The 25,875-nt window shown below is 40.9% G+C and overlaps 1 protein-coding gene and 1 non-coding gene across 2 annotated transcripts; both read left to right on the top strand.

Annotated features, from left to right (window-relative positions):
• Window positions 1–6,163: 6,163 nt before the first annotated feature.
• Window positions 6,164–6,374, top strand: LOC132347182 (small nucleolar RNA U3). The gene has a single exon (XR_009497135.1). It is a non-coding gene; the product is annotated as a small nucleolar RNA U3 (small nucleolar RNA).
• Window positions 6,375–14,834: 8,460 nt separating this feature from the next.
• MRPL19 (mitochondrial ribosomal protein L19) lies at window positions 14,835–22,380 on the top strand. Its single transcript, XM_059942650.1, has 6 exons — window positions 14,835–14,952; window positions 15,145–15,262; window positions 17,894–18,012; window positions 18,226–18,360; window positions 21,468–21,649; window positions 21,777–22,380. The coding sequence occupies exons 1-6, from the start codon at window positions 14,850–14,852 to the stop codon at window positions 21,996–21,998; spliced, it is 879 nt and encodes a 292-aa protein (XP_059798633.1). The 5' UTR covers window positions 14,835–14,849; the 3' UTR covers window positions 21,999–22,380.
• The last annotated feature ends 3,495 nt before the right edge of the window (window positions 22,381–25,875 follow it).

Raw genomic sequence — 25,875 nt, 5'->3', positions numbered from 1 at the left:
TCCCATTTCCTGCATTTGTACTCTTGTTTTCTTACTGTTGCTGGTTTTGATATCATATTTGTGTATGGATGATTTCCTGCTGTTATTGTATGTTTGCTTTCACCAGTGAGCTTTCCCATTTGTGATTTTCTTGTTTCTACTTGTGGCCTGTTTTTGTTTCTCTGCCTAGAGAAGTTACTGTTTCATTCGTCATAAAGCTGGTTTGGTGGTCCTGAAGTCTCTTAGCTTTTACTTGTCTGTAAAACTTTTGATTTCTCTGTTGAATCTGAATGAGAGTCTTGCTGGGTAGAGTATTCTTGGTTGTATTTTTTTCCCTTTCATCACTTTAAATACATCATGCCACTCCCTTCTGGTCTGCAGAGTTTCTGCTGAAAAATCAGCTGATAACCTTATGGGGATTCCCTTATATGTTATTTGTTGCTTTTCCCTTGTTGCTTTTAATGTTTTGTCTTTGTATTTAATTTTTGTTAGTTTGATTACTATGTGTCTCAGCATGTTTATCCTTGGGTTTATCCTGTATGGGACTCTCTGTGCTTCCTGGACTTGGGTGACTATTTCCTTTCCCATGTTACAGAAGTTTTTGGCTATAATCTCTTCAAATATTTTCTCAGGCCTTTCTTTTTCTCTTCATCTTCTGGGACCCCTATAATTGGAATGCTGTGTGTTTAATGTTGCCCCCGAGGTCTCTGAGACAGTCCGCATTTCTTTTCATTCTTTCTTCTTTATTCTGTTCCACAGCAGTGATTTCCACCATTCTGTCTTCCAGCTCACTTATCCTTTCTTCTGCCTCAGTTATTCTGCTATTGATTTCTTCCAGTATATTTTTCATTTTAGTTATTGTATTGTTCCTCTCTGTTTGTTCTTTAGTTCTTCTAGGTCTTTGTTAAACATTTCTTGTATCTTCTTGATCCATACCTTCATTATTTTTCTGACATCTTGGATCATCTTTACTATCATTACTCTGAATTCCTTTTCAGGTAGATTGCCTATTTTCTCTTCATTTAGTTGCTCTTGTAGGTTTTTATCTTGTTCCTTCATCTGCAACATATTTCTCTGTCATCTCATTTTGTCTAACTTATGGTGTTTGTGGTCTCCTTTGCACAGGTGGCAGGATCATAGTTCCTCTTGTTTCTGGTGTCTGCCCCTTGGTGAGTGAGGTTGGTTCAGAGGCTTGTGCCATTATCCCCTTGATAGAGGGTTTGACTTGTGTGGTGACCAGAGCCTGCCCTGGATATTGAGCAGGGCCTCCCTTTTGCTCTGTGGTTCTCATTGCCCTTCAGGGGCGTGTTCTGCCCCCTAGTTGTTGGAGTAGAGGCCCCCTAATCTCTTTCTTCACTGTGTTTCTGATCTGTGATGCAAGCTAGGTGGGATTAATCACTCACACTAGGAGGGAAGTGACTGAGTATTCCTCTTCTGGAGCTGTTCATCTGAAGGTATTCTCTGTTGTGTCACCTTTCACCCTTTGTGCGAGCTCTCAGATTACACTGTTGTTAACATTGCTCTCGGCTACACCTCAACTCTGAGTATGTTAGCAGTTGGCCCTGGTGTCTCTCAGACGTTTTCACCAGTCCACCAGCACAGATTCACTGAAGTTCGTCCCAGGATTGCAGTAATCATGGATCTGGACCCACTGTGGGTGCTACTGGGGCAACTCAGACTCTAGCCTGGCCCAACCCCCATGTGTGTATGCCCACAAAGTCTACAGCTGCTAAAGCCAGAACCGTCTTGGCTTCAGGAGCACTTGTTGTTCATTCAGATGTCTGTAGGCACTGAGTTTACAAAGCCAGTTGCAGGGGTGTCAATTCGTGGTTTGCACAGCCGCAAGGAGAGATCTGAGCTTTTTTTCCTTAGTTGTATGGCCCCCTGGAGCTCAGCTGTGGTTTCAGCTCCATCTTTACGTGTGGGCCACCCACAGAGTCTGCTCCCAAGGCTGCTCTGGAGACACAAGTCTACCCTGGTGAAGAGGGTGTGTGGAGGTGGCATCGTGGATGGGGTAATGGGATCCTAGGCAGCAATGGGTGCACATGGGAGCTGGGAGCCCCAGGTAAAAGAGAGTCAGCCCCAGCAGGGGCCCTTCCTTGTGCCTGGCCACAGGCATGAGAGAGCCAGCCCTGGTGGTGACAAGTTGTGTAAGGGAGCCAGAGGTTGCAGGCGCAAGAGAGCCAGCCCCAGTGGGGGTCCCTCCCAGTGTCCAGGGAGGCAGGGCCAGTGCATAGGGAGAGAGGCTGCAATGGCAGCCTTGCCCCTTGTGTGTCACTTAACAATGGTGCTTCGTTTCTATGGCAGTCCAGGTTTCCTCCACAAGCATTCCTGGTTGCAGACTTCCTCACTCCCATCCCCTCAGGCCTTCTCCTTGCAGCCAACAACAGTCCTCTTCCCGGGTTTGCTCTCCAAACCCCAGGTTCCAGCACCCAGCCCCCGTCTGCACTGGCAGACACATGTTTCAGGCTGGGATGTGCAGGGCTGTGGCACGGACTGTCTGTGTAAGTCTCACTGTGTCCTGCCTGCCACAGCCCGGTTGCTGCACTCTCCTCTGATAGCCCCCGAACCTCCCCTTCTGTCCCAATTGATCTCACCACCAGTGAGGAGACTTCCATGGATGCAGGAACCTCTCCTCTCCTTCAGCTACCCCCACCCCTGGGAACCGGTCCTGTCCTGCTTCCTCTTCTCTTCTTTTTCCCTTCTTTCTTTCATCCTACCCAGTTATACAGGGATCTTTCATGTCATTTTAGGTGTTCGAGGTCCTCTGCTAGTGTTCAGCTGGTGCGCTGTGAGAATCGTTCCCTTTGTAGATGTATTCTTGATGCATTTGTGGGGAGAGATGAACTCCACCTCTTCCTACTCCTCCACCATCTTGACCTCCTTCTAAACAGCATTTTTGATAGCTGTTTTCCTTCCATGAATCATTACAAAGGTGCAGCAGTGTCTCAGGATTGAGGTCAGCCCTTTTCCTCAAGGACGTGCATTATATGAGAAAACCACCACTTTTTTTCCACTTTCTGTGACTGCCCCTCCCTCCTGAATTTTTATTATTGCACAAACTAGACTTTCTAACTATTTGAGTGAGACTTGAATCTTTACATGGCACTCTCTCTTTGCCATGCCTTGCTGGGGCTTTGGAAGCCAGAGGAGGAGGAGAAACTAGAGTCCCTACCCTCAAGGGCCTGCCAGTCGTTTGGAAGAAAAGTCTAGTACCTCCACTGTGACATTTAGCCAGAAGAGGAAGTAGTTCAGGACCAGAATGGGTGTTGTTAAGTTCAGAGATTGTTGAAGCCAATGATCTCCTCTCTTTCTCTTTTCCTCTCTACACTGAGGACCCTGTGGTGAGGACCTGCATTATGAATCCTCTGCCCAGCTCTGCCATCCTGGGGCTGCCTTAAGCCTGGTAATGCTCTCCAGGGCCCAGGGAGGGGGCTGATGTGGCAGTCCCAGGTCTGAACCACCCTGATTCTCCTAGGTCACAGATGTTCTCTGCTCTCCCTCCCCCACAACAATTCCCCAGCCATCTGCAAGGCACCAACTCCTCCCCCACATCTCATGTCCCTCCTGCTTCTGTCCTTTTTCAGCATCCAGTCTTCTCTGGGCACTGACCTGGCTCCATACTCATCCTGCATGCTGCTGCCATGCTTCTGAAGACAGATCAATCAGTAGTAACCATCATCTGAAGTCCCTCTTCCTTCCCTCCTCACGTCCTGCCCCTGCTTAGAGGTGGGACCACATTGTGGTCCTCATTTTACAGGGGACGGAGGCCCAGTTAAGGTGGACCATGATGTGGATACTAAGTAGCAGTGTCAAACTAGAAAGGATGTCTCTGGCTCTGATCTATTCACTTAGAGAGATGGGGAACATTTCGTTCTTTAAGTTTCCTTCTGGTCTAATGTCCTCCGTCAACTGTTGTATTTCTCAACTGCTAGCATTTCAGTTATCAACTCTAGCCCACAGCACTCTAACAGGTCTTTGTGAAATGAGCGGGGCCCTGTGGTATGAAACACTGCCCCCATTTTAGAGATGAGGCCACAGAGTAAGAGAGAGAATTACGTGACTTCCCCAAGTCTCCCAGGCTCACAAAGACTCTCTTGCTCATGTGTTCCATGTCCTAGTAAATGGCCCCAACTTCTATCCCCAAGGCCCCAAGCAAGAAACCTGGGGTTCATTGCAGATGCTGCTTCCTTCTCCTTTACCCCCCACATCAAATTGGTCATTACGGCTATCTGTTCTCTCTCATCACTGTCTCAAGATTCTTTCTCCTCCTCTTCATTTCTGCTGTATTACTGTGTAGTATTAATTTCTGTATTACTGTGTAGTATTGATAAGAAAACAAGATACATCTGTGTTTCAGGGAGGAATCTCTGTCTTCAGACTCATATAAATGAAATATAACTTCATCTAGATTTACTTCAATTTCTATTTGGAGCCCCACGACCACCAGGAATGCCACTTTCCATAGGAAGAGTGGAAATTTAATTCCAATATATTTTGGTTCATCCCTGCCCCACCCCACAGCTCTCTGCCTCCTCTGTGCTATCTCTCTGATATCACTGCTTGTTCACTGGCCTCGGGTCCTCTAAGATCTCTCTGGAGTCTGAATGTCCTTTGCTCTCCCCACTCACCCAAGAACTCTGCTCAGTTAGCATCATGCATAGACCCTCTCTTCAGGACCCATCCAATGCTCTGGGCTTCAGAATTGGGAACAACCACTGGGAGGCTATAACCATTCCTTTCTGGAATCTTCCTACTCTTCGGACTCCCAACTTCCTCCCAGCCCCACCCCACCCAAAGGAACTCTTAATTATGGTTTTAGGTTTAAAGGCACTCCCTCTATTGTGGTGTTTACCCTCAGAGACATCTCACATAATCTCCTTAGTGAATTTGAGCTTTAGCCAGAGACTAGCAGGATGTTTTCTGCTCTTGCTCTTCTTCCCTGAGACAATTAAACTGGACCAACTTCTGGGATGGAGATGGTTGAGGGAAAGTTCAGAAAAAAAAAAATAAATAAATAAAGGAAAATACACAGAGGAGAAAAACATCAATTAATATCTCAATTAATATTACTCTAATGCTTGTATTTATTTGTATTTCCTCAGAAGAGGGCTGGTGGAGGGAGGGAACAAAAAGTGCCCACCAAACTGAGAAGGCATCTTGAGATTGAAAAACGAGGCAGGCAGCTCCATATAATCAATGGATCAGTTTACTATAGGGTAACGTACTCACCGGGTGGGATCAGGCAGATGACGATCCGAAAGCATTAACAAATGCACTCTGCACCACCAAAGGGCCATTGGGACAATTTTATAGTTAACCTAGGGTATGGGGGTACGTGCTTGGAAACAGGATATGCATTCCCAAGTCAACATTTATGAATGGGTAACTAGTCTCATGGGTGCCAGGACTACATCAGCAAAGGTCTTCATTATTGTTTGGGGACTAACAGAGCATCGAGGCAACCTGGTCCTAATGATTATTAAATAATATGTATTAACTACAAAGCCCTTGATAACAGAGAAGTGATTTGCCACATAGTACAGTCCTGGGTAGGGTAAGTGGAAGGACAGGAGGAACTCTATGGGCCCAAGACGGCATCATTTATGCTAATAGCCATACAAGGACCCTATCTCTAGCTCAGATGATTTTATTGTACCTGGGACTGCCAACTCACCACTTCCACTTAGATATCTAAGAAGCACAATGATACAACATAATTGTTGCTGTTTTGAGCATTAAAAATCTCCATTGACACTGAACCCCTGACACAAAGCAGGTTTAAAAATAACCTCAAATCTACACTTAAGCCATACCTGGTTTATTCCAGTATAGGTAGCATCAACTTTCTAGTATCCTCATCACAGAGAGGAGCCCCGCACCAACTGGGAAGCTGGTTCTTGTGTGTTGAATAGCTACAGGGGTAGAGGCCATTATCAGTTGGATGATAATCACTTCTGATTGGGTAGTTGTATGGTACTAGCTAATTAAGAACTTTGTGAATTATGCTTTCTCTGAGAAATATTACTTAATGGGTCCCAAAGTGCTTTGTTAAATTTGTGGAATGTAATTATAAGAAATATATTCTCCTGAAGGACTGTTGGATGGGGAGTGGGAGAAATCTCTCCATCAACAAAATAGGAATAAACTTCCTAATCTCAACAAAGGCAAATGGCAGAAGCTTAAGACTACACTTTCAGGGACCATTTCTATTGTATGTTACCAGAGAAGTGTTTCTAAATAACGTCAGGCTTCAAAAACCCTAATGAGCTGTAGTGCTTTTTTCTGAGTGTGAAGCTGGCCAGTAGTGCCACCTGGTGGGCCGACTGCTTGCTCTTGATTGTTCTTTTTTTCCTTTGGGAAGGATAAAAGGGAGAAAACTCAAGCCGAAGGATTCATTTCTGATGTAATTGCTTATGTTTTGTTCTACATCCTCACGGTTTGTTCCCTTTCCTGAAGAGGAAAGGGAAGGGGTGACATCGGGTATATTCTTTTATTTTAATTTTCTTATGGTAATATTACGGGTGTGTATTGTAACAAAACTCTCAAAAAGTTAGGAATTCCCTGGCAGTTCAGTGGTTAGGACTCCCTGCTTTCAAAAAAAAAAAGTTAACTGTTTAACTCCTTCATGGCTACTCACCCTTTACAAAATGTTACCAAATATTTCCGTTCCGTTGTAAGGCAAGCAGTTCTTTTCACTCTGCTTATTTTTATATGACACTGTATGATACTGCTTTGCTTTTTTTTCTTTTCTGGGGGGGATCTTAGTTCCCTGACCAAGGATTGAACCTCAGCCCTCAGCAGTGAAAGGGCAGAGTCCTAACCACTGGACCACCAGGGAGTTCTCAATATTGCTTTACTTTTGAACCTACATCTTCTCACCGAATGTCCACATCAGTACATATGTAAGTAATTTTTAAATCTGTTGTGTAATGTCTTAGGATAGAACAAACCACAGTATATTTCGCTGTTGATTTGTCACACTATACTTAACCATCAAGTTTCTTTCCATTCTTTGTTACAACAAGCATTTCTGCAATGAACATTCTTGTGTGTGTTGTGCATATGTGTGAGTTTTCCTTAGGAGTAGATAAGATGTGGAATTACTGAGTCAAAGAGTATGTGTACTTTAAGTTCTAAGATACTGCCAAATTTCCTGTTACCTCAGTACTGAAATCTTAAACCCTGTTAACAATGTGTGGAGTAAATACCTTGTCTCCACTTGTATTCTCTCTCTGAAGAAATAATCTTACTGTTGCTCTAATTTTAATTCCCCTGATTACAAACGAGATGGAAATTGTTTTCAGATTTCATGGTCATTTATATTATTTTCTCCTGTGAATGCTTATTAATATATTCTCTACAGTTCAATATTGAAGTATGTGTGTTATTTTATATGTATGATTTCTTTGTATATTCTGGATATTAGTCGTTGGTTATAACTACTCAGTCTTTAATTTTGTTTATGATTACTTCTGTTATTCGTATCAGTATTGATATACAGGCATACCTCATAGATACTACAAATTTGGCTCCAGGCCATCACAGGATAGTGAATATTGCAATAAAGTGAGTCACACGAATATTTTGGTTTCCCAGTGCATATAAAAGTTATGTTTACAGTATACTGTAGTCTATTAAGTGTGAATAGCATTATGTCTAAGAAAACAATGTACATACCTTAATTAAAAAATACTTTATAGACCAGAAATGCTAACCATCATCTAAGCCTTCAGCAAGTCATAATTCTTTTGCTGGTGGAAGGTTTGAAATATTGAGAGAATTACCAAAATGTGACACAGAGACACAAAGTGTGCAAATGATGTTAGAAAAATGGCATTGATAGACTTGCTCAGTGCAGGGTTGCTACAAACCTTCAATCTGTAAAAACTGTAGTATCTGTGAAGCACAATGAAGCAAAGCGCAATAAAATGAGGTACACCTGTTATCAGGTTTATCAACCTCCCTCATAGTTTTTCATTTTTGTTTTAAGTGAATTTTACATGCCTGTTTTTTTTTTCTTTTAATTTTGTGACTGAAAGTTTGTGATCTTTGACCAACTTCACCCCTTTCTCCCATCCACCCACCCAGCTATAGCAAGATAGAGGGAGAGAGCGAAGATAGTGCCCACCAGTCTCCAACCCAGCATCCTGGTAGAGTGTTCTAGTAGACTCATAGTTTGGGTGCGATAGGCTGCTTCTGCCCTGGGCCCTGGAGCAGGTGAGTTCTTGAAGACCCGTTTCTCAGATAGCTACAGTCTTGTGGAAGCAAGTCCTACTGGTTTTCAAAACTAGATGTTTTGGGGCCTCATCTCTCTGGTGCAGGTCTTAAAATTTGGGGTGCCCAATATAGGGTTCAAATCCTTCACTCTTCAGAGAGAAGCTTCAGGTTTTGAATTCCCTCTTGATTGCGAGTTATAAACTGGGGATGAGGTTTATAATGAGATTGTATCCCAGCCTCTCCTACCCACTTCAATGTGGTTTTCTTCTTATTTACCAGTGTGTAGTTGTTGCTTAAACAGCCTTTAGGTTTTTTCCAGAGGAAATTGTTCCATATGTAGCTATAGCCTCAGTGTGTATGTGGGAAGAGGTGAATTCAGGACCTTCCTATGTCACCATCAAACTGGAATCTTCAAATATACATTCCTTTTATATTTCTTCTATGACTTTATAATTTTTTTATGACTTTATAATTTTTATATCAATTTCTTTAACCATTAGGAACATACTTCTATACTTGGTTAAGGATCTAAACTTTTTTCTGTATGTATGGACACAATTTTTTGAGTAATTTACCTTTCTGAACTGATTTGAATAGCCACACTTTTTATATACTAAATTTCAATATATACAAAATTTCAAGGTCAAAAGAGATATCTTGGCTAGAGATGCAAGTTTGGTACAAATTGGCATTTACATGACATTTGGATCTTGCAAGTGAAAACAATCTCTGAGGTTAATGTGTAGAGTAAGAAGAGGAAAATTTGAAAGAGAAGACAATTAAAGAAGGATGAGGTATGGAGTAGAGATTCAGTGCCTGCTGCATCTAAACCCCAGGGGGAACCACATTCCTACCCTAGGAGCCCCATCAGGGACCCAGGTTCCTGCCTTCAGATTAGGCTCAGATCAGCCCTGACGGTTCCTGTGACTCTACTTTGCCCCTTGATATCCCTGGGTCTCTGATCAGCATTAACTCCTTTCTAGCACTTGTGGGACGAGAGGTTGGTTCTTACAACTAGGGGGCACTACTGACATTTCATGCATGCAATCATTGGATGCTGGAACCATCTTGAACAAATGCACAACTGTCTTTCTCAAAATGCCAATAGCATCTCCTTTGAGAATCCATGGAAGAGAGATTAGTAAGGAAGATATTGCAAATCTACTGGAGAAATGATGAAGAGCTGAGCCAGAGAAGTGGCAAAGAATTCAGGGGAAAGAATAGGTATAAGGAATATTTATGTAGTAAAATCAACAAGAGTTGGTCTTAGATGGATGATCCAGGATAAGCAAGATGGAGGAGTCAATCAAGATTCCCAAGGTTGTACTTTGGGCAGTGGGGTGGCTGAGTATTTCATCCATCAAGATAGAAATGCAGGAGCAGGAACGGATCTGGAGAGGTAGGAAATGATTAAGTCAATTAAGAACACATTGAATTTGAGATTCCTGTGGGAGATTGTATGGGAATACCCAGCAAGCCAGGAAACAGGTACAGATAAAAATCCAATACAAGAGACTGAGAGGGAACAGCCAGGTTTGGGAACCACTCATGGCCTATATCCATATGGATTAGTAGCCTCTGTGGGAAACATCCCACTAATACGTACAGACCACTGTGTTACATGCTTCTACAGCCAAGGCTGCCTGTGGCCTTGAGGATCCAGCACACTGATAGTCTGGATGCTCTGCTATTCCAAGCCTTTTCTTTTACTTGCTCAGGTTTTACAGAATACTGGGGAAGAGGCTAGGGCTTAGAAGTGGACAGGCTCTGTGAGGAAACTCTCACCATGTTCAAAGGCAGAGGACATTAGCACCATCTCTGGGACACCTGAAGGATTGTCCTTGAGAATTTGGGAAATGGGGGCCCTTCAGTGACCCCCCTGAGAGAGTAATCCCAATCCCAAACCGTGAGGTCGAGAATGTGTGAGAGGTTTTAGGTGTCCCTAACAGGAGTATTTGTGTCCCAGTTTCAAAAATATTATCACCTGAACTTTAAGTGTGATTCCCGTGGCCGTCCATAAACCTTTCTCAAAGTTTAGGAGGTAGATTTTCCTTGTTATTTTTTTTCACATTTCCTAGATGAAGTATTATTGGGAGAGAGTTTTCCATGGGTCTCTTGAGCTCCTACGTGTCTTAGTGGGTATGCTATCCAGACCATTTATCAAGATTGAGTTTACAATGAGCAACCTTGAGGGATAAATGTCCATGTCTCACCAGGACAAAGCACAGGCTTGTTTACTGCTTGCTATAAAAGCAAAGGATTTAGTAAGTTCAGTGTTCCTCAGCTGTGAAGCAAACCCATTGCATGTACACCATCCATCTGTGCCCATGGTGTCAACGTGTGGGGTTTGGGGACAAAGGAAACGTTTGCAAACATGCTGATGCTCATGCTGCTTACTTCTTGTGCCATCAGTAATAAAGTCCTTTGTCTCAGGAGTCTCATGTCTTCTACCAATGTCTATGAGACAAAAACAACTTATTCACTTGTAAGCAGGGGAAAATCAAATCCCAGTTCCTTCAAGTATGTGTTACTCCTGTGATAACAAACCAATCAACATTATTATACAGTTAGAAATTATTCGTCTCTAGCAAATTGTTATTTTCCTTCCCTGATTCTCTAGGTAATGTTGATTAAAATGCATTGATATGTGTCTATAAACAAATACCTAAAAAGAAAGTAGAAGTCTAAGTCATTACATTTTATATTTTCTTTCATATAAAACATACTTCTCAAGCTAGTATTCCTCAAATCTTAGTGAAATTCAGTTTTCTAGTAAAAATAATTCTGGGTAGTCTAGGGTTGATCCTTGCAGCCATCTCTTTCCATAGTTGGTATACTACAGTGATTTCCCCATCTATCTTCCCATATGCCTAACAGTAGGCATGGGATTCTGCCCACATATCATGTATTCCTCCAACTCCCACCCTCCTGTTCTTCTGTAGCAGCTCAATCTGCTTATCTCTCTAGGACCAGTGGCCCTAGCCCATCTCTCTATCTTTATCTTCTGAGGTAAAATGCAAGTGAATAAGACAAGCCTGATCTCTGATCATGACTACCAGTCATAATTATCTTTGTCTCTCCTCCCTTTTTACTTCTCTTAAAGGTTTGAAGTATCCTTTTTGGGTGGGCAGAGAGAGCCTAAAATTAGCTAATCTGAAACTTTGGTTGTGTAATTCCTTGCTATTATAAGTTAAATTCTGTTCTAATCAAGGAAGTTGGAGTTAAAAGAAGACTTTGTCCCTCTTCACAGTACTTTGAATTCTGTCCTCAGAACATGGCTCGCTTTCTTTGAGAATTTTATTTTTTGTCTGTCAACTGAAAACTGTGGAAGGCTTTAAACTGGGAAAAAACAAGGACTAGGTATGCATTTCTGAGCCACCTTTTTGGTTTTTATGTGGCGAACGACTGAAGGGAACTGGAGGCAGGAAGACCAATGAGAAGACAGTTGCAGTGGTTTGCAGTGATCCTGAGGAGAAAGGATGGTAAGGATTAGCAATGTGGATGGGAGGATGAGAAAGTTTAAGATATTTGAGATAGTTGATGGTGCCAGGTGTAGTTTTAGGAACTTTTCCTAGGGAGAGACATAAAGGAATCAGAAATGACAATGAGATTTTTGGCTTTAAGCAACAGATTGTATTTTGAAGCCATTCATTGAGATAGCTAATACTGGGGAGGAAGTTTGGAGGTGAACATAGTGTATTCAATATGGACACATTGAGTTTGAGGTTCTTTGGGACATTAATTCAACTGGAATGACCAATAAGTAACTAAGTAATCATCTCACTCTTGTGATGCTCCAAGGACAAAGAACAAGATAAAGTCAAAGGGCCAATATTGCTGGAACAAAGAGTTAGAGGACTCTTATCACTATGTCACATTGTGACCATTACAATGTCCCAGAGCCCTCCCAAGCAGCATGCCCTGTCCCTTTCCCATCCCAAATAAGGAAAGGTATTTGTCCCATTCTTCTCATGCTCTGCACACTGTAAGTATACACACCCTGCCCAATCAGCAGATGACTCCCAGGTTCTCTTGTTCCCTGGCTATAAAAACAGACCAGAAACCCTTGCTCAGGGTTGACTCCCCCCGGCTATCAGGAAGTTGGCCCGCTGTTCTGACAGTGACCCTTCCCTCTAATAAATTCTATCTTCTTTTCATTCTGCCTTGTGTCTAGAAATTCTTTTCCAACCTGCATTCAGACCACGACAACTCTGAGTGTGAAATCCTTCCAGTGGCACACTATTGCCGAGAGTACAAATTTCAAATTTCTTAACAAGACTTACAATTTACCTTTTTAGTTTTCATCTCTGCCACCTATTGGAAGCAGATAGGGTAGAGGGTCCCCAGAGGAAAAGAACCAGTTACAGCTTTTTGACATAAGAGAAGACATTTTGGGCTTAAGCCATTTTGTGATCTTGAAACTGAGCAGGACCCTGTGGGGCCCCTTTGGATACAAAAACCTTTCTGCGTCCCTTGTTTCTTGTTTTTAGGAAATAGGCTTCATTCAGCTTCCTTGACCTTCTGTGAGTTCCAAAGGGCAGATTCAAACCATTACTAATCAGGGAAGGGAGGGAATGCAGAAAGAAGGAGCAGTCAAGAAACAAAACTGCAGCCTTGGGGCAGGGTCCTGGTTCCTCCTCAAGTAGTATACAGAACAATATCTTTGAGTTCTTCTGCAGAACTGGGGCCCCCAACCAAGTGGAGGATGGTAACTTCAAGTTGAGTGCAAGATTCCTGGAGCATCACCCTGTTACCTCACCACCAACCAATCAGAAGAAAGTCACACACCCTGCAGCCCTCACCCCAAATTTTGCCTTCCTTTTCTGGGCCCAGTGATGACAATCCTGTTTGGCCCCTGTGTGTTTCAACTGCTTACAAGGTTTATCTCCTACAGGGTCCAACAGTTTCAGGATAAACTGTTGTTACTACAAGGGTGGAAGCCAGTTTCAGACATGGGATAACTTGATTTAGATCAGGTAGAGAGAGACTTCTACTCTACTAGGCAGGACTACGCCCACTCTCAGCAGGAAGTAGTTACAGAAGAAAGAAACCTCTGCCCCAATTCCCAAGATGTATCTTGAGTATGAAGTCTCTCAGTGGGGAGTTGTTAGGGGAACCACTGACCGAAACTACCCACCCTGGCCAGGCACAATAGTAACCACTTGCATACGTTATCTTACAACAGGAGGTCCTGGTAAGGAATGCGGAACTAACAAGCTACCATCAACTGGAAGAATTTGGGAAAGGTCAAAAGGAGAGAGGAGACTCCAGTCCATATGTCCTACCAACCTCCCAGAATCCTTCTCACTGAAATCCATCTTGGCTGAATGATGCATGTGCCACCAAGAAGGACCCTGAGTTACAGTGATTGGCCAGAGATAACCCAGGAACTAACCCCATTACCATAAAACCTGAGACTGCAAGACATGTGGCAGAGCACTCTCCCAGGTTCCCTTACTCTGCTGCTCTCTGCCCACGTGCCCCTTCTCAATAAAGTTTCTTGCTTTGTCAGCACCTGTCTCCTCCAAAATTCATTTCTGAGTGTTAGACAAGAGCCCTGGAAGGGGTCCCCCTTCCACAACAGAAGAATGCTCACAATGGAAGGGAGTGTTAGGGAGTGTTTCAAAGGAGGAAAAATACCAGGTGCACAATATAACACTAACTAATAAGTAATCATTTGTAAAAGCAATTAACTAGGAAAAGAAATCACTTGTGGGAGGCAGGTGAAAGAAAGTGAGTAGAGCATAAAATACTGGAGACTAAAACTGCTTTAGCTAGCTTTTAGCTGCAACATTCTATGCTGGATTCTCCTTTTCAAGCCCCTTCATGAATATGCATGTATGCTTAGCTTAAGACTTCCTCAAATTTGCTGTGCAGGGAGACACTGCTTTGGGAAAGATCCCAGGTGTTCCCCTTACTTGCTGTAAGTAATACATCCTTCCTTCTCCTGATATTGGCTTGGTTGTGTCTCTTGTCTCGACACCCAAAAAAAGGTGAACCCAGTTTTCAGGGTAATATAATCCCTACCTACAGTTGCTCAGCCCAAACTCAGGTTTAGCTCCTCAAGGGAGTAATGCTCACTGTAGTCTCAGGGACTTTGTGCCACCCCTTCTGTCAGGAACCATTTTCTTTTCCTTTTTTTGCATTCAACAAAGAGTGAGGACCAGCTAGATGCTGAGAGAAAATGGTGAGCAAAAGACAAACTCCATGCCCTCAGGAGCTTACAGTATAATGGCGGAGTTAGACGCTAATCCAATAATTACACAAGTAATTAAAAATTAAGTTAAATTAAAAATTAAAATTGCAAATGACATCAGAGCTGTTAATGGAAGAATGACAGCCTATAATGAGAATTTTGACATACTGAAGTCTTGCCTGAGAAATTGAAGATAGAGTTGATTCAAAGAGGGAGAAAATCTTTCTAGGCTGAGAGAACACTCCCATAGAGGGATATACCTTGGCACATGCGGAGAACTAGAAAAATACAGTGCACTTCCCCTAAGATATCCGGGCCCTTGTGGGGAGTGGGGGTGGGGTGGGTGGAGAAAGACTTGGCTATTTTGTCCCTTAGCAGGCGCCATCTGACTCAAGTGACTGCGACCTTGTCGCACTGATTACTGGGAGTTGTAGTCTCGACTGAGGGAGCAAGCATGGCGGCCTCTATTGCCAGGGGCTGCCGGGCTGCAATGGCCCTGGGCCGGAGCTTTCGATGCGCCTGGGTTCTGCGCCCTGCGCCGGCCTCTGTCGCCTGCCGTAAGTGCAGCGGGGCTTGCTAGCCAGGGACAGAAGGAGCTTAGGGTCAGGCTAGGGGGAGGCGATTCTGGAAGTCAGGGGCGACATGGGAGGAGGCCTCTCGTGAGACCGCGCATTGGGGGCGATTGCAAGGTTTCGCGGGAGCTCTGGGCTGGAGCGAGCAGTATTGACCTGTGTGGTGCGCTCCCGCAGAGACCCTCGCGGGGCCGAGCTGGCGGCAGATCACTGGACCTTCTGAGCCCGGCGCGTTCCAGCCACCGCCGAAACCGATTATCGTGGACAAGCGCCGTCCCCATCGCCGGGAAAGCAGGTGAGAGCCCGGACCTGGACGCGACTCCTGCCTTTTGGGTCTGTGCGCTCTAGAACCTGTAGTTGCTTCCGAGGTCTGAAACGGGTCTTATCCTGGGGTCTGGAACTCCCAGATAAGAGCTTGTGTGCAGGATTCACGAATGCGTGAAGCGCACCCAACTCAGGTTTGACTTCCTCGCTTCTCCCAAGCCGGCATTGAACTTTTTCTGCAGTCATATTAGATCAGAATTTCAAATAGGGATTCCCCACATTTGAAGCTCTTTGGCCCGTATCGAGAATTTTTCTGTGAAATACATTGTATTTTACCTGTTGACGTTAAGGAACGGATCTTTTCTCCCTAGATGAAATGGATTGGCCAGAACTCACCCTGTTTCAGTTTCCCAACTGTGTTTTAGTGTCCCTGAAAAAGCGATACGGTGGTAAAAATTTCTACTAATTTGTTTCTGAAATTTGCTCTTCAAAACAGTGTGCTTAAAAGCCTGGTTCACTTAAGCAGGCAGTGGTAACTTTGTAGGTATGTGTAAATTTAGATATCTAGGATTTGCAGATAGTGTTTCTGTAGAATTGTATAACAACCTTATTAAAAAGCAAATTTTAGGGGGGGAAATTGGTGTGATTTAGGCTTTATGAAAGGGCTCTATATTGTCGATTCGATTATCTCTGCATATGTATTTGTGTTTAATATTTAAAATATCCTGTGGTTCTAAGTTGAAATAAACTTGAATTTATGGACCCTAGAGATTCAGAAAAGATTTCTCTGTACAACTTTTTTTTAAGGTAGAAAAGGGAATATTTCTCTTAAATGGCAACACAATATAATTCAGTTAAATGGGAGTAACTACTTTGGGAAACAATTTGACAAAATTTAGTAAGTTTGAGGTTGTCTGTACCTTCCCACCCAGACAGTATGCAACTTAAGGAAAGTAATATGTACAAGGAGACATGTACAAAAATGAACACACAAGTAATGTTTGTAATAAAAGTTTAGAAGCAGCCTAGATATCCTTCAGTAGGTGAATGAGCAAATACATTCTCATAATGGACTATTATACAGCAGTGAAACATGAATGAACTAGAGTTAACATGGATGAACTTCAACTATGATGTGTGAAAAAAGCAACCTGCAGAAGAATTGACAAGTATGGTAGCATTTTTGTATTGCCCAGACATACATACATATGTAAAGTATAAAAAAATATACAGGGGAAATTCTCTACTTTCACAGAGCAATCAAACCTAGTTTTCCCAATAGCCGTTCAAGTTGACATTATATGTCTCCTGATGTGATGGAATAAGAAGGTCACATCATCACCTCTGTAATATTTTTACCAAAAATATATATCCTTGGTCTAGGCATGTGGAAACAGTAAACAAATTCAGATCCAGGGATGGTTTATAAGATGATCGGCTTTGACTCTTCAAAAAAGTCAATGTTACAAAAATACAAAATGGGGAAGGGTACTAGTTTAAGAGACTAACAACCAGATATAATATGTGAAGCTTGATTGTAGCTTGGATTGAGCAACAAACAGCTATAAAAGACCTTTTCCAGGACCAATTAGGTACATTTAAATATGAACTGTATTAGATTATACTACTGAATTAATGCTGAAGTTCTTAGGTGTCATAAAGGTATTGTGATAAATGTAAGAGAAAGTCCTTATTCTTAGCAGAAGCCTTCTAAAGTTTGAGGGATGAAATGCCTTGCTGTTTGACATTTTCAAATGGTTCTGGAAAAAAATTATATGTACATATAAAGCAAATACGGCAAAATGTTGGCAGTAGGTGAAATTAGGTGAAGTATATATGGGTGTTCATTGTATTACTATTTCATCTTTTTGGTAGGTTTGAAACATTTTAAAGCAGGAAATTGAGGAAAAGGAAGAAATTAATAGGAATAATCATCACACCAAATTTAGTTAATTACCCCACAGTAATTAACTATGGGGGTAGGGAGGGGTGCACAGGGGCTTCAACTATATTGTTAATTTATTCCTTGAGATGGGTGATAGGGACATATATTTTCATTGTAATGTCATTTATACTTTTCTACAGATTAGATATTTCATAATGACTTTAAAATCAGTTTGCTAATAGAGAGATTATTTTTAGTTAGTTTACAATTGATGATTTATATGTTTATATCTTTTCCAACATAATTTACTATAACATGTACAACTCAGCGTGAGGCCTGTGGGTCACAGGCTTTGGAATCTGACAGACATGATAAGTTTATAGCTAATGTAGTAATAAGTCTGTTAATCTTGGCTTGATAAGTTTATAGCTAATGTAGTAATAGGTCTGTTGTTTACCGTCTCCAAGCTTCATTTTCTTGATCTGTGAAAAGGAGATGATGACACCAAACTCACCTTGTTGTTGTAGGGTTTAAGTTATGCTATAGATGTTTAATAAAGCTTTTAACACAATGCCGGGTGAGTACTCAGAAATTGTTAGCTATTTTCATGAGAATTGACAACAATTTTAGAAATAAGATGGACTTTTCTTATTTAGAGAAGGAAGAATAAAACATGTCAGCATCCTAATCTTTCACTTTTTTTGGTAAAGCAGTGGTTTCTCTTTTAGTGGTCTTTTAAGTTTGCTTTTAATTTATTTTACTCTATATTTTTCACAGGTTCTTGAGTCCTGAATTCATTCCTCCAAGGGGAAGAACAAATCCTCTGAAATTTCAAATAGAAAGAAAAGATATGTTAGAAAGGAGAAAAATACTTCACATTCCAGAGTTCTATGTTGGTCAGTAAGAGCTGGATGCTTTTATTATTAGTGGTTGGAGGGTTAGTTTTCTCGACAAAGAGAAAATTGTTTTTCACCTATCTGTGTTTTGCCCATATGAGGTACTTATTCCTAATATTATATTAAAATATTTAGGAAGTTTGAATTACCTGGAAATGCCATTGTTTGATTCTGCGTCTCATGTAAAAGTTCACTTTTCTTTTGAATTTGTAGGAAGCATTCTTCGTGTTACTACTGCTAACCCATATGCCAATGGAAAAACCAGCCAGTTTCTGGGAATTTGCATCCAGAGATCAGGAACAGGACTTGGAGCTACTTTTATCCTTAGGAATACTATTGAAGGACAAGGTAGGTTTCATTTCATTATTTTGATTTTCTGGAAAATGTTATCTCAGGAGTCTTTTTTATTTTCTGCATCCTGGGTGAAGACATCTGGAACTTGAAAGTGAAAGGGAGCTCGGAGGGATGACATGGAGCCTGTGGCCTAAGAATGGTATGAGAATTGAGGTTGCTGAGTAAATATAGTTGGTGCTTTGCTTTCTCCTGAAGGCTTCTTTTGTTATAGGGACAACAACCATTAGAAGTAGACTTTCCAAATCATGGCAACATCAAAGGAGGAGACAAGTGACTATAAAGCAGTACGGGGACATTCATTTTAGGAGCAAATAACCCTTGAAAACATTAAGATAAGCATAATGATGTCCTTGCAAGTTAACTTTCTCCTAAAATGAATGGCCATTTTGCTGTATATTACAACAGTCACCACAATTATTAGTTTTATAAGAATTGGAGGAATTTTTTTAAAACGCAAAATTACATTTGTTATGCCAATAAGATAGGGGAACAAGTGGTAAAATTCTAGAAAAATTATGAATCAAAATGGCAGGAACATGGATGGACTTGGAGGGTATTATGCTAAGTGAAATAAGTCAGATGGAGAAAGACCAGTACTGTATGTTATCACTTCTATGTGGAACCTAAGAATACAACAAACTAGTGAATATAACAAAAAAGAAGCAGACTCACAGATATAGAGAACAAACCAGTGGTTGCCAGTGGGGAGAGGAAAGAGGAGAGGGGTGATATTGGGGTAGGGGATTAAGAGGTACAAACTGTTATGTATAAAATAAGCTACAAGGATATATTGTACAATATGGGGAATATAGCCAATATTTTATAGTAACTATAAATGGAGTATAACTTTTAAAAATTGTGAATCACTATATTATATACTTGTAACTTATATACTATTGTATAGCAACTATACTTCAATAAAATAAATAAAATAAACATGAATAAAACTAAAAAAAATTTTTTTAAAGAAATAAAGACAAAAAAAATTGGCAGGAACAGTACATTTTTCATACTTAAAGTTGTGTGCTTCATGGTCCCCAACAGTGAAGTAGTATATTGAAAGAAATTGAACATGTGAGAATCGTTACTGTCTTCCTTATCCTATAATGACCTGTGGTGCTGTGCATGTAGGAACTCAGCAGAACTTGATTACAGAAACTTGGGCCTCCAATCAGGTTGTGTACTTGGAGAAATCTTGTAATAGAAAGGCAGGAGCAAAGGTGTGATAGACCTGAGATGATTTTTTTCTTTAAAATTGAGATAATAGTTTCTACCTCCCAGGGTTGTGGTCAGTTTATTGTGATGTTCTATATGAAGTACTGGACACAGAATACTCAAAAGTATTAGTTCTCTCTTGCTATTTTCTACCATTAACATTTTGACTGTTTGTGACCTGCCTGTACCTTCCCCATTGATACTTCCTACTTTGATGATTCTTTCTAGTCCATTGGCTTTAAATACCATCCATGTGGTATTAACTTCCCAGATTTATGTGTCAAGGACTGACCCTTTCCTTGTTCCAAATTTGCACATACAACTACCTATTTGACTTCTCCATTTGGGCATCTTATAAGCATAAAACAAGTTCAAAACAGAACTCTTTGTTTCCTTCACAATGTGTTCGTTTAACAGTTCTTTCTATTTCCATAAGTTGTACCACTCCGCACCCATTTATTTAAACCCAAAACTTAGGAGCTATTTTTAGTTATTCTCTTTCACACATCCAGTCAATCAGCAAGTTTTCATGGCTCAATTTCCAAAAATTTTATCCCAATTTTGCCTGTTTCTCCATCTCCATTGCTACCACTCTTGTCCATGCCACCATCGTCTCCTGCCTGCAACTGTGCAGTATCTCTGGCTTACTTTCCTGGCCCACCAAGTTACTATGCTCCAGCCAAATGGACCTTTTTCTAGTTTTTCCAACATGGCAGGTTTGTTAAGACCCCAGAGCCTCTGCATTTGCTGTTCTTTCTGCCTGGAGCATTCTTGGCTCTTTATAGTATCAGCTTAAATGTTATCTTTTCAGAGAGGCTTTCCCTGACTATACTATTTAAAGTTGCCCTTGGGAATTCCCTGGTGGTCCAGTGGCTAGGACCCGGTGCTCTCACTGCCAGGGGCCCAAGTTCAATTCCTAGTCAGGGAACTAAGATCCCGCAAGCCGTGCAGTGTGGCATGCATGCATGCATACATACATACATACATACATACATAAATTTGCCCCCTCCCCAGTCACAATGTCATCACCCTGAATTGTCTTCACTATATGAAAGTACCTTGTTGGTTTATTTATCGTTTGTCATCCTCTAGAATGTAGGCTTTATGAGAAGAGAAGAATTTTACCTATTTTGATTTTGCTATAGGCACAGCTCCTAAATCAGTGCCTATACCAGAATAGATGTACAGTGGATACTGGATTAAATCCTGACATTAAACACTTGATGTTAACGTTGATCATATGTTTTACTATTTATATTTCTCTTGGGATTATTCCAGGAAACCTCAGAATACACTCTTCCCTTTAAATGTTTGATGATGCAGATGATATATATTAACCTTTTATGTCAGCATCTTGGAAACACTCAAAGCTGTTTCTCCTATGGAGGGCTCCAGAGTGTTAACAAACCTAGGCCATCTTAAGATGACTTCTAAATCAAAGTTAGAACTTAAAAATGTACTTACTCTTTTTGCATCATTAATTCTGTTGCTCAAAATGTAGAAGATAGAGTCAAAATGTAGAAGATAGAGTTTTATTTAAGTAATTGGGAAATAAACAAGAACATAACAAAGTGAAGAATTTATTCAAACTTCCAACTAATTTAATACTATCAAAATCGAAGAAATAAATGGCTCAATATATTTATAGAAGACAGTTTTCTTTAGACTTTATCATTCTAATTCAGGTTTTCTCATTTTTTAATCTACATGATTTTGTTCATTTCTATTTCTTTCAATAATCTTCATTTTAAAGATTACAAATTTATATCACATTTCCTACATGCAAAACTCTGAGCTAATTCCTTCATGAAATAGCTTTTTTATAGTATGAGATGTATGCAGGAATCTGAATTTAGATTATAAGAATATGTTTTCTTCTCTTTTAGGTGTTGAGATTTGCTTTGAACTTTATAATCCTCGAATACAGGAGATCCAAGTAGTCAAATTACAGAAACGGCTGGATGATAGCTTGCTATACTTGCGAGATGCCCTTCCTGAATACAGCACTTTTGATATGAATATGAAGCCAATAGCACAAGAACCTAGCCAAGAAGTTCCTGTTAATCAGGTATAAGTTGTACATTTGGAACTGGAAGTTCAAATATCAACTAAGAATCATCTTAAAGAAAACTTTTAGAAGAATTTTTGCTTGCAACTCTCAGCCTAATTTGTTCCTTTCCTTATATCTTCCTTAGCTGAAAGTAAAAATGAAGCCCAAGCCGTGGTCCAAACGCTGGGAACGTCCAAAATTTAATATCAGGGGGATCAGATTTGATCTTTGTTTAACTGAAGAGCAAATGAAAGAAGCCCAGAAGTGGAGTCAGCCATGGCTTGAGTTTGATATGATGAGGGAATATGACACTTCAAAAATTGAAGCTGCAATATGGGATGAAATTGAAGCATCAAAAAATTCCTGATCTGAGAATGAGTTTGGTTACTTGCAGAGGATATACTGTCTCTCAGAGGATTTATTTAGAAACCAATTTAATCTCATATATAAGGACATAGTCATTAAATCAACCAAACATTCATTATTTTATGAATATTATTTTAAAAATTAGCACACCAGTTTATTACTTTAAAAAGAAAAATGTACATGCCAAGTGGTCTGATGTCCATTCTCTTAATGGAGGCAAAGCTACAATAGAGTCAAACTGTTACCAGAATGGTCTTCATTGAGCTTGGAATCTGAGCAAGGAAGTGGATAGGATGATTTTTTAAATTTGTGAAGTAAATTATAAATTCAAAAAGTGTATGATTTAAAGAGTAATAATAAAATGAGCATTCATATACCCACCATCAGGTTAAGAAGTAAAACATTTGTAATATCTAAGAAGGTCAAGAAATAGAGCATTTACTAGAATCTAAGAAGACTGTTGTGTGTTGTAATTGCATCCCTCCCCTCTTCCAGATGTAGGCACTATCCTGACTTTGTGTTAATCATTCCTTTGCATTTCTTTTATTTTATTATATACACATACACTCTTTTTTTTTTTTTTTTTTTAATTATTATTTATTTATTTATTTATTTATGGCTGTGTTGGGTCTTCGTTTCTGTGTGAGGGCTTCCTCTAGTTGCGGCAAGTGGGGGCCACTCTTCATCGCGGTGCGCGGCCCTCTCACTATCGTGGCCTCTCGTTGCGGAGCACAGGCTCCAGACGCGCAGGCTCAGTAATTGTGGCTCACGGGCCCAGCCGCTCCGCGGCATGTGGGATCTTCCCAGACCAGGGCTCGAACCCGTGTCCCCTGCATTAGCAGGCAGATTCTCAACCACTGCGCCACCCGGGAAGCCCACACATACACTCTTAAACAATATATTTACTTTTGAAAAATCTGTTGGCAGGTATAAAAGGACAACATTGTCATTATTACATGAAAGCTTCAGGGAGAGCATAACGAAGTCTTTGGGTCATAGTCTGGCTTCAGCTTCCATGAGAGTTCACAAAAATCACTTTTGAGGAAGTTCGTGGCTAAGGTCATGAGTGAGTCCTGCTAAATAGAAGGCTCACCAGAGGGTATCTGGAAGGGCCTGTAGTGTGGACTGCATAATTGATGTCTGACAAAAATGTGGTTGGAGGGAGTAGACTTCTTTGTATTTACTGGTTCTCAGTCCATGAGGAATTAAATTCTAGCTCAAAGGAGTAGGTCAAGACAGTACTTCCATAGGGTGATGTGAGTGTCTTTGCTGATCCTTGTAGCTGAGATGGAATGGAAAGCTGGCATGTAATCATACATGGTAAAGACCAACCTACAGATAATTAGGACCAGTTTCACCTGGGCATGCTGTTCCTCAAGTTTAAAAGAGTACAGTACTAGCACTGATCTTGATGAGGGTAACCATTAACCTGTCTCTTGAATTATTCTGCTTAAATCTATGTTCTTGTGCCTAAGCTTTTGGGATTTGCATTTACTCTTCTCCTGTGCTGATCTGTTTTCTGGAGTTTTTGTTTTCCATTTTACTGGCTTTATTGTTTTCCATTTTGGTGAAGCACACCCTTTGTTAGCTTCTAGAGAAAGTATCTATATAGGTAAATTTTTTGACCTTGCATATCTATCATATTTGATTGATATTTTATAAAATTCTGGGTGGGAGATAATTTTCCTTCAGAATTTTGAAGGTATTGCTTCATTGTCTTATTTCCAGTTGTGTTGAGAAATCCAAAACCATTTTGATTTCTGCTCTTTGAATGTGACTCGAAAGCTTTGTAGAATACCTTGGTTCTCAGGGTAGTGCAATTTCGCAGCGACAGGCCTTGGTGTGGGTCTATTTTTTTCATTATCTTAGGTGTTTGATGAACCCTTTCCATGCAGTAGCTCATATCTTTCAGTTCTGGGAAACTTTCAGTGTTCATTGATTTCCTCTCCTCTGCTTCTCTCTTTCTGGAACTGATATTTTGATGTTGGATTGGATCTCTGTTTTCCTACCCTCTCTCCATCTCTTCTTTAGCTCTTTGATTCAGTCTTCCAACTCTTTGCTATATTTTTAGATCTCAAGATCCCTTTATGATTTCTGAAAGTTCCTTTTCTTATATAGTACTCGGTTCTTATTTTATATTCTTGTCTATCGGTTTGTTCTGTTACCATTGAGGATGTTCATGATCGTGTTTGTGTTTGTTTTTAATATTTATTTATCTTTATTTTTTTTGGCTGTGTTGGGTCTTAGTTGTAGCACACGGGATCTTCATTGAGACATGCGGATCTTTTGTTGGCTTCTCTCTAGTTGTGGCATGTGGTGGCCCCCAAGCTGTAAGCTTATTCAGCTTTCTGCTTTCCGGAGAACTGCTTGTTTCTTTCTTGGTATGCACTCCTGACGCTGCGGTATTGAGCGTTAAAAAGGAAAATGGCTTGCAGCCAGTTTCGTTCCAGGTGCCTGCTCTGGATCTAAGAGCCCCTGGTTGTTCCCCAGAAGAAGGACGTGCTGCCCTGAGGGGGAAGTCTGTACCTCCAAAGAATGGCCCATAAGGCATGCTGACGCATAGATAGTGGCGACAGAATTATGTGGAATTACAGGGTTTACTGATTTATTGTCTAATATTCGTTCCGTACTAAACCTATATATACATTCATGCTCTTTGAATAAACTTGCCTTGCAACCATCAGTTGTCTTGGCCCTTCTGACCCCATACTGGTGCTTTTCAGTTCCTTACCCCTCACCGCCAGGAACTTCTAGCTTTCTGCAGCCGGTCTGCGGCAAGTGGCGCCCGAACAGGGACCTGAGTGCGTGAGGCATTTCGGAAGATTTCAGGTAAGTAGAATTCTCGAGTGAGATAGTGTGGCCACAAGAAATAATTTCGTTTTTAGGACGGTAACTCGAGAAAGAGTCAGAAGTAAAATAATATGGGACAAAAGGGCTCTAAGGAGCGTGATTTATTTGCTCAGGTTTTGCTTTCAATGTTAAAAGCCTGTGGAACTAAGGTAACTACCTCACAACTTCTGGAATTTTTTGCAATTAGTATATGATGCTTGTCCTTGGTTCCCTGAAGGAGGCTCAGTGGACTTAGCAATTTGGACTCGTGTAGGAGATGAGTTATCTAAATATCATGAAGCACATGGACCATCTTCTGTTTCAGTTTCCATTTTTAGCTTGTGGAATTTAATAAGATTGTTTTAATCCAATTTATGATTCAGTTCCAAAATTAACAGCTAAATCTGTAGAACATATTGCTGCAGTAGCTACTGCTCCTCCGTTGCCACTGAGGATAAAGAGTGTTAATTCACTTGATGATGATGACTTTTCTTTTGATCTAGCGGATGAAGAAGCCAAATATGAGGCTGAAAAATATCCTGATGAAAATATTCTTCCACGGTTACAGCAATTACATGTCTCTGTCCCTATCCCTCCTAAGCTTAGTCCTTTACAACAAGCAGTACGGGGAGCTCTTAATAGAGGGGAGGATCCTTTATTCTGCTGTCCGGTGGTGGAACGACCCAATCCTCAAAATCCACAACAAAATAATCGGGAATATCAGCCTCTCTCCTTTAAGGTTTTGAAAGATTTAAAAGCAGCCTGTGCACAATATGGGCCTATAGCCCCTTTCACTATTACTATGTTGGATACTATTGCAATAGAAGCATTGCCTCCAGCAGACTGGAAATCTATTGCTCGTGCTTGTCTCACTGGTGGCGACTATTTACTTTGGAAATCAGAATATTATGAAAAGGCTGCTGAACAAGCTGAAAGAAATACTGCACATAATGTGCTAGTAAATTATGAGATGTTGATTGGGGAAGGACAACATCAGTTATTACAGGATCAATTAGCTTTCCCTTTTGTGGCTTATGCTCAGATCAATC

Source organism: Balaenoptera ricei, chromosome 13 (assembly GCF_028023285.1).
Source record: "Balaenoptera ricei isolate mBalRic1 chromosome 13, mBalRic1.hap2, whole genome shotgun sequence".
In the NCBI taxonomy this organism is placed as follows: domain Eukaryota; kingdom Metazoa; phylum Chordata; class Mammalia; order Artiodactyla; family Balaenopteridae; genus Balaenoptera; species Balaenoptera ricei.
Note: the sequence above shows the minus strand (reverse complement) of the source record. Positions and strands in the feature narration are given on the sequence as shown.